The sequence below is a fragment of the Scomber scombrus genome, chromosome 4 (assembly GCF_963691925.1).
Source record: "Scomber scombrus chromosome 4, fScoSco1.1, whole genome shotgun sequence".
Classification (NCBI taxonomy): domain Eukaryota; kingdom Metazoa; phylum Chordata; class Actinopteri; order Scombriformes; family Scombridae; genus Scomber; species Scomber scombrus.
This window is the reverse complement of record NC_084973.1, coordinates 29,874,621-29,887,120: the sequence shown is the minus strand read 5'-3', so window position 1 is coordinate 29,887,120 and position 12,500 is coordinate 29,874,621. Positions and strand designations below refer to the sequence as shown.

The window sequence follows — 12,500 nt, the reverse complement described above, 5'->3', positions numbered from 1 at the left end:
CTGGATAAAAAAGCCAGAGGATCACCAAAGTCAGTAGGATTCATCCTCTGGGGAACATGAATCTTTGTGCTAAATCATGCCAAAATCCATCCAATAGTTGTTGAAATATTTCACTATGAAGAAAATAAGTCAACCTCATGGTTTTACTAGAGGTAAACTGAGGGGATCATGAAAGTCAGTAAGATTCATCATCTGGGGAAAATGGATGTCAGTGCAAGATTTGGTGCCAATCATTCATTTAATTGTTAGTTGAGATGTTTCACTGTAAAAGTAAAAGCTTCAACCTGCTGGTGACACTAGAAAAAAAAGCCAATATAGTCAGTAGGATTCATCCTCGGGGGAACATGAATGTTAGTACAAGATTTAAAGGTAATCCATCCAATAGTTGTTGAGATATTTCACTAAGAAATGTCAACCTAATGGTGGCTCTAAAGGCTTTATAGGCTCTATAGGTAAGCTGAGAGGATCACTAAAGTCAGTAGGATTCATCCTCTGGGGAACATGATTGTTAGTACAAGATTTAAAGGTAATCCATCCAATAGTTGTTGAGATATTTCACTAAGAAATGTCTCTATAGGTAAGCTGAGAGCTGAAGTCAGTAGGATTCATCCTCTAGGTGATGTCTGCACAAGATTTGGTGCCAATCATTTATTCAATTGTTAGTTGAGATGTTTCACTGTTAAAATAAAAGCTTTGGCCTTCTAGTGGCACTAAGGGGATGACCGAAGTCAGTAGGATTCATCCTCTGGGGAGCATGAATGTCTGTACTAAATCATGCCAATCCTTGAAATAGCTGTTGAGATATTTCACTAAAAAGAGAAATGTGGCACTATAAGTAAACTGAGGGGATCATGAAAGTCAGTAGGATTGATCCTCTGGGAAACATGGATTTCAGTACAAGATTTAAAGGTAATCCATCCAATACTTGTTGAGATATTTCAGTCAGAGCAGTAGTGGAGCGACAGACATCCCCCCCTTTCTTCTTTTTTGCTACGCAGCTCATGTGTCTAAAAACTGTGGAATGAGGCCTCGTTCTCTCTCTGGACTGTTTTTCACAACACGTCATGTTGTGCGTGTTGCTGTGAAGCAAACTGCTGCACTGCCTGCTGCCTGCGAGCAAAACAAAAGAGGGGAAACAGCAAAAAAAAAAAAAAAAAAAAAAAGCTGCACAGGAGCCAAGCAGTGCAGAGAGCCTGGTGCTCGCTGTATGAATGGAGGAGAAAAAACAGCTGCATCATGAAAAAAAAAAAAAACCTGCTGCTGCTTCCACTCAGCATTATGCTCGCTCTCTTTCTCTTGCTCTGACTTCATCCCACCATCACCATCACTCACTCTGCCTTTCTTATTAAAACTACCTCCTCCTCTCTTTCCCCTTCAAGTCCATCTCTCCATCCCTCTCTGCTGTGTCACTTCGCTCGCTCCATTCATCTATCGCCATCCGTCCCTCCTCCTTATCTCTACTACATCCATCTGTCTGTGTCTCTCTAGCTCCCTTCATCCTTCTTCTAATTTCCTTTCCCTTTCTCTCCTCCTTCTCTCCTCCCTCCCTCCCCTCTCTCCTCCCTCCCTCCCCTCTCTCCTCCCTCCCTCCCCTCTCTCCTCCCTCCCTCCCCTCTCTCCTCCCTCCCTCCCCTCTCTCTCTCTCTTCTTCTTCTTCTCTCTGCAGTCTGTTCATTCACATGTCTCTCTGCAGCACCACCACCAGCAGCAGCAGCAGCAGCAGCGCCACACTGACTTTAATGGCGGTTGAGCCTGCAGGGATTAGTGCTTCCCTCCCCGTGAGCCTTTAAGCCCTGTGACCTGGCCGTCACTCATTGGTCACACCCTCCACTCCTCATCTGTATATCAAAAAAGAAGGGGGGCCACCTCGTCGATTTGCGTTCAAAGCGCCGGACGCTCGGACTGCAACACAACACCGAATGTAACCGTCCTGAACATGCTGGCGTTAATATAGTCAACTCTGCAGTATCAGTTCGCATTAAATTGCAGTTTGTGCTCAGTTAAAACTTCAATGCATTTACCAAGAGATAACTTCCTCATGTTTATTTTAAGATTCTGGCACTTAACATTACATTCTTGCACTAAATATACCAATATAACTCCACAAGGGTCAGTGAACTTTTTTGGGTCCATGTGGTTTAGTCAAATTTAAAGGGGTTTTTAAGGGACCCAGCATCAAATTTCTGCTTTTAATCCATTTTGAGAGAATATATTAGAGGATTATGGTAAAAATGTTTAAGTGGTGTAACCATAAAAACTTTGTACCAAATAATTCAACTTGCTTAAAAACAGTAAATTTTCAATAAAACACCATATCAAATAGTTTGGCATGATCTTACATTATAACTTTTATATTAAATAAAGGTAATGGAATACAATTGTTCTAAATATTACATTTAATCTGGGTTACCATGGAGATCAGGAAACATTTACATTGTTTTAAATGAAGTAATTATTAGTATAAGTCCACTTAAATACACTGTAGGTGGATAAAATATGTAATATTTATCATTCTTTTGTGGTTACACCATTTGACATTTTCAGGAGCATTCAGTCTTACTTTTGGTAAAAAAAAAATGGTGCAAATGTCATTTAAAATTATATAAAACCAACAAAAATACTAAATTTGACCAAACCTGATGCTGCTTTTAAGACTGTTTTTAAAGATATTTTTGAATTGCTCATCTTGCCAACCCTTATTTGTCACTGACCCGTATATGAAGATTATCCTCCCTAAGAATATGTACGAGACTGCAACTTAAGTGTTAAATATTGTGTTAATGAGGACAGAAAAACTGATTTTGTCTCTACTTTTCAAGAAGCCCTGCACAAATAGCACCATGACAACTTTGGTTTTTAATTAAAGCCATCACCAAAACAACATAGTATTCTTATTTATACACTGTTGTGTGTGCTGCTGTGTAAAAGGACAATAAAACACTTAAGTTTGAGCTTTTATTTTGCCACGTGTTGCTTCCATGTGCTGTTTTGATGCCTTTTATGTTTTATGCAAAGCACTTTGAATTGCCTTACTGTTGAAATGTGCTTTACATATAAATTTGCCTTGCCTTAAATATAACAGATCAATAAATAAAGTCCTAACAGGCAACTCATATTCACCTGGGTGCCAACTATACTAAATACATCAGGTTATCAGCACATATTTTACAGTTACATAAGAAAATACTCACATGATGTGTTGACAGTTCAGTGTCTGACTGCAGGAAAGTGGATTTTAGGTCTTTTTGCACACCTCACTGAAAGGTTAATCTTTAAATTGGGTATTTTCTAGGATGAAGCACCAACCTTACTATTATCTTCTTGTCATGTGGGTAATGACTGTACGTTACTCTCACTCTAAATGAGAGTGTTGGTTAAGGAAAACAAACGTTAAATCCTGTGTGGCATTCAGGGAGTTAAAATCAGCAGTAGTTACTTTCTAAACTCTCCGTCTCTCTCTCGCTATGTTTGACCTTTTTGTGAATCAGCAAATCCATAAGCAGCCGGCTTTTCCTTTACTGCATCTCACATCTATTTCTGGTCCAATTAACCTACATGCACATAGAGAGAATGATCAATAACTCTGTTGGGGCCATTTCTATGAAAAATGGAGGGAAAACATGCTTGTTACAGCAACACTGCGGCTCAACAAGACCTCAGGCTTTTGGGTTTTCTGGTTCACAGCATGTAAAACCAGTCGGTCGTCTCACCTCAGGCCCTGATTTGCATTTTTTGCAAAACCAGGAATTTGATCTCAGTGGCTGAAGTTTGCATTTAATCCTGTTTGTAATCTAAGAAGAAGAAGATTTTATCCTTGCCCCACTTCCTGTTGCAAGTGGTTGTGAAATCAAGCAGGAAGTACATGCAGACCAGCACAGAAACATGTGACTATAACCCTGATTTTTACTTTTTGGATATGAGAATTCACAGCTCAGCAGCACACCAGGGCTCATTGGTCTTTGCCGATTTGCCACAACGTCGTAGAAAGCCCCGCCGAGCTAAAATAGACTCCCATGTGAACATATAATCTTAGATTAGTAAACCCTAAGTGTTCATTGATCCTACCACACAGGAGAGTGGTAGGATAAAGCTTCAAAGTAGTGCCTATAAAATATCTAAGCGGTGCCAACTCTAGTATGCACTTAGGAAAACAAACTCAAATTGTTGGCATCCACTTCTTGTGTGTATTTAAACGTGTGTTTGAGCAGTGTGTACCTCGGGGGCAGCCCCTCCAGAGCTTTGTTCAGGCATTGTGGAGTGTTGTCTGTGTCTCCTGAGGAGAGAGGAGCATCTGGAGTGTCTGCTTTGGAGTCGCCGTCACAGTCTCCCTCTGCGTCAACCTGCAGGCCCAACCTGTCATCGCCGTCAGTCTCCTGCCGGGGGAACACACACACACACACACACAAACACACACACATGTATGATAGATATTCAAATAGTGACTTAAGATAGCGAGTGTTGACATGACGCATAATAACAACAGTGTGTACACAAGCGATAACAGAGAAGGTTAAAAAAGAAATGTAAGCAGCATCATCCTGTAAAGAGAGACAAGCGATGCACTGTGAGAGCTACTGAGATGCAAAGCGATAAGTAAATGTTAATGTTAAGGTGATGTAATGTAATGTAAATGGCGTCCGGTTTGAGCCGGGAGGAGGAGGAGGAGGCACAAGGTGGTTTAACTAGGCCAGAGTTTAGTCTCTCGTATGGCCGGATGGGGGGAGGAGGAGGAGGCTGAATAACTGGTGCATGTGTCCTCTAAGCTTGGCTGCGATTCAAGTAGGTCTGCGAGTGAATGTGGGTGTGTGTGTGTGTGTTTATGGAGGTGTGTGTGTATGCATGTGTTTGTGTGTGTGTGTGTGTGTGTGTGTGTGTGTGTGTGTGTGTGTGTGTGTGTGTGTGTGTGTGTGTGTGTGTGTGTGTGTGTGTGTGTGTAACAAGTTTCCTTTTTTAAACCACAGACAGCCTCCAGGAATTAAAAACCTTCAGACGGTCAGCGACTTGATTCCAACATAATATGATCCTACATCAGGACTGTAATAGAAGGTAGAAATTAGCTCATTTTGAAACATTTACTCTTATAATTAGCAATAATGTGGTTAAAATATGTTCAGATTATCTAAGCCGTTGTATTAAATGTCACAAAAAACTGATTTTTAGCATTTTCACCCCCTTTTTTTCCCATCTAGTTCATTTTTTTCTAAATGCAGCTGTTCAAATATTGATTATAAATATATTTTCTTATTGTCCTTTCCATCATTTAATTAAATTATATATGTATAATGCAATAATATATGGTTGTATAATATGTATAAAAATGTATCTCACTATTTTAAACAGTATTTTGTTTCTTTTAACATACTCAAATGTTCACATGATCCAAACCTGAAGTGAAATAAACCCAAAGATTAAAAAGTTTCAACCCATCAGAATCCTTTACGGACTCAAAAATAGCCATAAAAGGGGAAAGTTTGGTTCCACTCCCACCGTCACGGAGCTGCAGGATTAGTGTCTGAGCATGACGGATCATGACTGAGCTGAAAGTCTACACCTGGTTAGCGGGCTGCTGCCCGGGAGGCAAACATCTTTATTTGTGTTGATGAATCTTTAATCTGCACAGTTTAACCCCAGTCCGAATACCCAGTGGAGTTTAATCTTTTAAGTGCACTGATGTTTGGACATTAACGTTTATTAAAAGTGTTAAATATCCTGTCTCCATTATAAGGCTCTGTCACAAGTGTTTGATATTTGAGTTATCATTCCAATATACCGATATCATAATATTTAACTCCCCAATATCTATATCGGCAGTATCGGTCAAACTCAACAAGTGAATGCTATAAATGCTTTTTATTCTAGTAAATAAAGAGAAAAACGGGTAGAAAATGCAAACATGCTGCTGATTATTCACACAAATCCAACAAGTAACTAAACTACAAATCATATTAGATAATTTTTTTCCACTAATATTCAAATGAACTGCAAAAAAAATGAATAAAGACTAATAATAACGAGCCTCTGAAACCATAAATACTAACAGCTGTTGTCCAAGGCTGAGAGTCAATCTTGCACTTAAAAAGATAAAAGCTGATGATTTTCTATATTTATTCTTATTGTTAACAATCTCATGTTAGGAGCCAACTCTCAGTTCTTTTAAATCATCGCATACGACTTTTCTATTCACAACTGCTTCTTTTATTAAATCCAAATTTTAGGGTTAATATCTCACACTGCACTGTACCTTTATCATTCTCCTGTTTTTATCATCTCTTTACTCTAGTTTAGCTTAATTTAATTTCCAACGTAACACTATTAATCAAGTCTGTTTATATCGTCATGTGTTGCTTTTATATTCTGTCCTGATGCATTTTATCTTTTATGTAAAGCATTTTGAATCGCCTTGTTGTTGAAATGTGCAAATACAGATAAATCCACCTTGCCAAACCAACAATGAGCTGACTAACAAGTGCTGTGTGTCTGATATATCTTATTCCTCTGTGCCGTAGATCTCTGTTATTGCTCAAAAACTATTAAAAACATATCAGTGAGCCACACAGCAGATAAGTTCCTTCATTATTAAGAGTTTAAACACATTAGTTTATTAAGAAGCGGCTCCAAAAGATGCATAACAGCGATCATGACTTCAGTCTCCAGAGAGTAGTTCTGTGTAAGGCGGACGCTACTGAGCATGTGCAGAAATACGGCTCAGTTTACAGTGATTCTTTGTACTAAACTGTAAATGTCTCAAATAACTTCAGTATTATGTGAAGAGGTTGTGATATGTAGCAGAACAGACTAGTTTGATTTCACACACATACACACAAAAAAAAGATCTGGAGGAAACAGGAAGTTGGCGTCTTTCTAAGCAAGAAGAACAAATCCTGCATTTGTTAAAAAACTAAACATCAGCGTCTTTGTTTTGGAAAAAAACTAAACGTGCTGGCTCAGTCTGGATTGACTTAAGAGAACGAGGTGTGGTTGTTGGTTTTTTTTGCAGATTTAGCAGGACTGGTGAGCACATGGCCTCAGACAGTCTCACATCATTAATAAGTAAGAGAAGTGACATCCTAGAGTTTAACTCCAACACTTCTGCTTTTACAACAAACAGTAATGGTCTATCATGTAACACAGAGGTGCTTTTTCACCCCTTAAATATGCTATTTTTAACTCCAAGTAAAAAAAAAAAAATCCTCTTCCTCTTCACACACACACACACACTTTGTGGGAGATTAGGTTCCCTTTTTGCACTTGAGAGACTCGCTGATGCTCCTGGAACAGTTTTTTTGCCTTTCATGGTAGCTTCTACTCACACACTGCTAAATACGGTTAGTGGGGGGCATCAGGGTTAAACCAGAGGGCTTTTCATTTAGAAGTAAAGCGGGTCGGAGTTGAGTCCGAGGGGGGGGGGGGGGGGGGGTCGCCTTAGTGTTTGAGTTGAGGCAGAGAAGAGGTGTAACTGTAGATTTCTACTCAGGTTTTAATGAGGAAACGTTGATGCCTGCAGGAGGAGACTGTGCAAAGCTACATGGTCCGATATGGAAATGTATAACTACATAATGTCTTGACTGAAAAAGGAAAAACTTACACTGCACAGACTGCACATGCACACTGAAGAGGAAATAAGATGAACCGATACTCTCAAAGTTTCATTTTCAACCATCAGTGGACATAAAACAGAACTAGCTGTAGCATATTAGCTAGTTTGTCTATTTTATTATTGCACTGTAATAAAAGTTCAAGTATTTCAGAATCTGCCACTGTGGAAAAAGTAGAGCTGCAACTAATAATTATTTTCAATTGTTTAATCTACAAAATGTCACAAAAAACAGTCCATTAATTCTCCAGAGCCCAAAATAACGTCTTCATATATCTTGTTTTTCTCATTAAAACAGTCCAAAACCCAAATATATCTCATTTATAAAAGATATAAAACAGAGAAAAAGCAGAAAATGTCCACAGGTGAATGTCAGGAACCAGAAAAGTTTTTCTTTAAATTAGTTTTTCAATTATTAAAATTGTTGCCAATTATTCGACTAACTAATTAATTGCTTCAAAGTGTCATCAGTTTAAAAAGTAAGTTAATAATTATGGTAACATAAACTTTATTTATATAGTACTTTTCTTAACAAAGTTGCAAAGTGCTTTACATAAAAAAGGAAGAAGGATTTAACGAACAGCAAATAAAAACAAAAATAAACAGATCATAAAACACTTGGGCGACAAAATGAAGCTATATAAAATTATAGCGTAGATAAGAAAAACTAGTTTTAATCCTTCATCTCTAGTGTTTTTATGCTTCTTGCTTCATTTTCATGGTTCATTTTAGGGCTGAACGATCTTAAGAAAAATATCTAATTGCGATCGTTTTGACTGATATTGCAATTACGATATGATTTACAATATTAGAAGGAATTATAAAATTTACATCATTATTCTCATTCTCATTGAAAAACATAGTTAAATGACTACGGTGTGATTTATGTGGGAAACTGCACCAAACACAGATGTTTTCATAAGTCTGTTGAATTTGATTTGTAGGACTGATCATCTCTGCAGCATGACAGTATTTAAAAAAAAATCATATTATGACACATTTCACCTTTACCAAATATTACGCCTTGTGCGGTTTGAAAATTGCAGTCGGCCATATTGGAATTTCCAAAACATTTATTTTAATTGTTCAGCCCAGGCTCCTGGATCTCTTTTATAATAATACATTAAATTAGCTTTAGTTATGATTGATATGAATGATGAATTTACTGTTGATTGAGATTAACAGGGATGACATGTTGAAACATTACCAGCTAGATGTTTACCTGCTTTTCAATAAGCTACCTGTATGGGATCAGTATGAGTCATCAACTTTTTCATCATCATTTCAAGTTTGCAAAACAGTTTGGTTGCACCATGCAGCTTTCTAAAAATACACCTAGTGGTTTAATTGTGTGTGCATAATGTTACAACACGGTACGCTGAGTTATGCATCAGGCCTGCTGAGGTTATTCAGGAGTTCTTCAGGGTCTCTACTGAAGCCAACAACCACTATTCACTGCAGAGCACTAACTTTTCATGATGATAACTCTGCAGAATTCACACTTCACTAACGTTTTTCTCAAGCATGAAACGAGCCTCAGTTCTTTTGGTGTAACTGTGTTGTATACGCACAGCTACGGCATTATGACTTAATCTGCCTGAATGTACTCAAGCTTCTTAATTAAACTGTCAAACGCTGTTAATCTTTTGTTTGTGGAGGAGAAGTATGCTAACCGCTGAGTAATCACTGCACAGTCAAACACCTCAAACAACCCGCTGCAAATCTGTGTGATAGCGATCCAAGTTATGCTACATCGGGTCAAACAAAGCCTGGACCCCTTGAGTACCTGTAAATATAAATATAAGAAGAAAAGCTTCATCTCAGAGTAACAAAATGAGACATGAGAGCAGTCAAACTGTGTCACTGTCTAACGTACGTCAATGTTTTTCCTGCAGCCTGTGAGCCAGAGAGGCAGAGGCAGCAGAATGACTGTCCTTGCAGCTCAGCTCACCTCCCCTGTCATCTTTGTCCTCCTCCTCCTCCTCCTCCTCCTCCTCTCAGCTATTAATGCCTTCTCTGCAGAGCAGCGGGAGGCAGAGGGACGAGGAGGAGGAGGTAGAGGAGGAGGAGGAGGAGGAGGGGGATCAGTCGAGACAGGTGACGAGCTGCTAAAGCTGAATCCACACTGAGTCCTCGTTCATCTCACTGGTTCAACTCAAGCTGAAAAGGCCACTAAACCATTTAGAGCTAGAAATGATCAGCTGATTCATCAATTAATTGGCAAATATCTTGTAAATCGATTAATCTTGATATCTTCTAAGCCATCTGTGATAGTAAACTGAATATATTTGAGTTTCCAATAAAGCAATATGAAGACTTAGGCTTCAGTCGATAATGATATTTGATAATAATTCAATTCAAAACAATTTAATCTCTTTTTTTCTTCTTTTTAAATTCATTCCTCAATGCATTTTTACCCAAAAGTACTTTCTATTTTTCTTCAAAGCTGAAATACGACACTGTTTCTTCTGTCTATACTCTAATTGATTACTACTGCACACACTGATAAAATCTCTGCAACTCATTTCATTTCAAAAATACAGACAGAACGACATTTCCTCCCCTCGAGTCTTAACCACAGGCGGCCATCAAAGGCTCCTGGGAAATGTAGCTGTTGAGCTATGAACACAAGCATCATTGTTGTCTTTGATAAAACTTTACAGCTGCTTTAAACTGAGTATCTTGTTTCTGTTTTCTTTTTTTTAAAGCCAGATGGAGAAAATCCTCTGTGAAAAATGACACCGAATAAACAGAATATATCTTTCACAGGTGTGTTTTCACAGGCAGGATATTTATTGTAACTTCTAATGGGTGCAAAGCAGTTAAGTATTAATATTTGGCTGATTTTTCTACCTATAGTAGCTGATACTGATATTTATTTTAGTAAGAAACTTGCAAATGCAGGAGCAAAATAAGTAATTTCATAATTTAATTAAGCAAAAATTCTCTTTTCTCTTCGAAAAACAAAAAAAAACCTTTAAAAGTGATCATTAATGAATTATTATGAGGCTTTAAAACTTTTGAGATCATATTAACTTCAAACTTTACAAAATAAAGTCACATATTTACTCATTCATACATTTCTGTTACACTACATATAATAAAAATATAATATAATATATAATAAAACAGTTTCCTGTCAGCATGTGGAGCCGATAAAAATACCTTTAAATTGCTCCAGAGAGGTTTATTTATGTTTATGGAGTCATGTGCAGTCAGGGATTTGAGGTTATTTGACTAAAAACTACATATTTTCACATCATTTTGGACCATTATCATTATAATATTAATAAAAAACAACAACACATGATTAAGTTTTTTCACAGTTCACTCAGACAGAAAGAAGAAAAATAAAATAAATATGCTCACCGATGACGTAAGCTCTGTGTCCTGAAGCATTAAAGGAATAGACTTGATTTATTATATATTAAATATAAATAAATATCGTTTCTACAGCAGCAACAGTCAAGTTTACAACAGCAAAGACACAACAAACAATTAATATCTTACTGGAAACTAATCTATAATGTCAATAAAATAAATAATAATCTACTAGTTTAACCCTCCTGTTGTCCTCGAGTCAAGGAAGGAAGGGAGGGAGGAAGGAATGATGGAAGAAAGGAAGAAGGAAGGAAAAGATGGAGGAAGCAAGGAAGGGAGGAAGAAGGAAGGAAAGGAGGAAGGAAGGAAGGGATATAGAGGGAAGGAAAAGAGGGAGGAAGGAAGGAAGAAAGGGAGGAAGAAGGAAGAAAAGGAGGGAGGGAGGAAGGAAGGAAAGGAGAGAGGAAGGAAGGAAGAAAGGAGGGAGGAAAGAAAGAGAGAAGGAGGGAGGGAGGGAGGGAGAAAGGAAAAGAGGAAGGGAGGAAGGAAGGAAGGAAGGAAGCTAGGGGGAGGAAAAAAAGGGAGAAGGAGGGAGGGAGGAAAGAAGGACAGAAGGAAGGGAGGAAAGAGAGAGCAAGGAAAGAAAGAGAGAAGGAGGGAGGGAAGAAGGACAGACGGAAGGAAGGAAGGAAGGAAGGGAGGAAAGAAGGAACAGGCAAAACAGACGGGGTCAATTTGACCCGGGAGGACGACACAAAGGTTAAAGATGCATGTCAAACTAACATATAACAGCTTTGGTTTTAGCTTATTTAAAGTGAAACTCTGCTAATATTCAACCAACATTAAAATCACAACAATGTGTGTAGTATGTGCAACCGAACAATGTTTAACTACAATCTGATTTTCCTGCAAAATGCATCATCAGGTTGACTTTGGAGATCTGCATTGACTAAAAACTACATTTCCTTATTCTCTGCAGTGAAGCCTGAAAGGTAAAATCTGAGTTTCCTAAAACATCTTCCTGTCTACCATGTTACCCTAGCAACAGGGAAAAGCATGCACTAAAATACCATACTACTAAATACTTTAAATAGCAGTATATTTAGAAGAAGGAGGAGCAGTTTTGGGGGAATCTACAACCTTTTTCTCAAGTCATAGGTCACCAATATTAAAAATATGCACATTTCTACAACATAGGTGACCTACTTTTAAGAAATCATCAATTTCACAGTGTTGAATTTTCCCTTTAACACTTCACTATTAGGAAGGCTAGTGCCAAGCTTTTTATTTTAACCAGCCAAAATAATAAATGTCCTTTTTGTGTGACATATACGGTTGTTTCAGTACATTTCATTCACATTATAATGTATAAGGTTTAATACTGAATACATATGGTGTGTGTATCTACAGTGTTTATGGACCAACATGAGTCATTTCCTCTGAGCCATCATGCCAGTAAATTTTATTCCGTGGCTATTTCGGTACAAACATTTAACCAGCAGTGGATCAGATTGCCTTCAGAAGATTTACACGCCTAATAGAAGATCTACCTGCATTCGGCATTTTATGGGTGTTAATCTGTGAC

At 38.0% G+C, this 12,500-nt stretch overlaps 1 protein-coding gene across 2 annotated transcripts in view; it reads right to left on the bottom strand.

Annotated features, from left to right (window-relative positions):
- The window catches only part of cds1 (CDP-diacylglycerol synthase (phosphatidate cytidylyltransferase) 1), a 44,387-nt gene that overhangs the window by 21,398 nt on the left and 10,489 nt on the right, over positions 1 to 12,500 (bottom strand). The window contains exon 2 of one of the 2 annotated variants that reach the window (XM_062416800.1): positions 4,216 to 4,373. In XM_062416800.1, coding sequence (XP_062272784.1) covers positions 4,216 to 4,373 — 158 coding nt within the window. Of the gene's footprint in view, positions 1 to 4,215; positions 4,482 to 12,500 lie in introns of those variants that run through there. The other variant, XM_062416799.1, reaches the window with a different exon arrangement.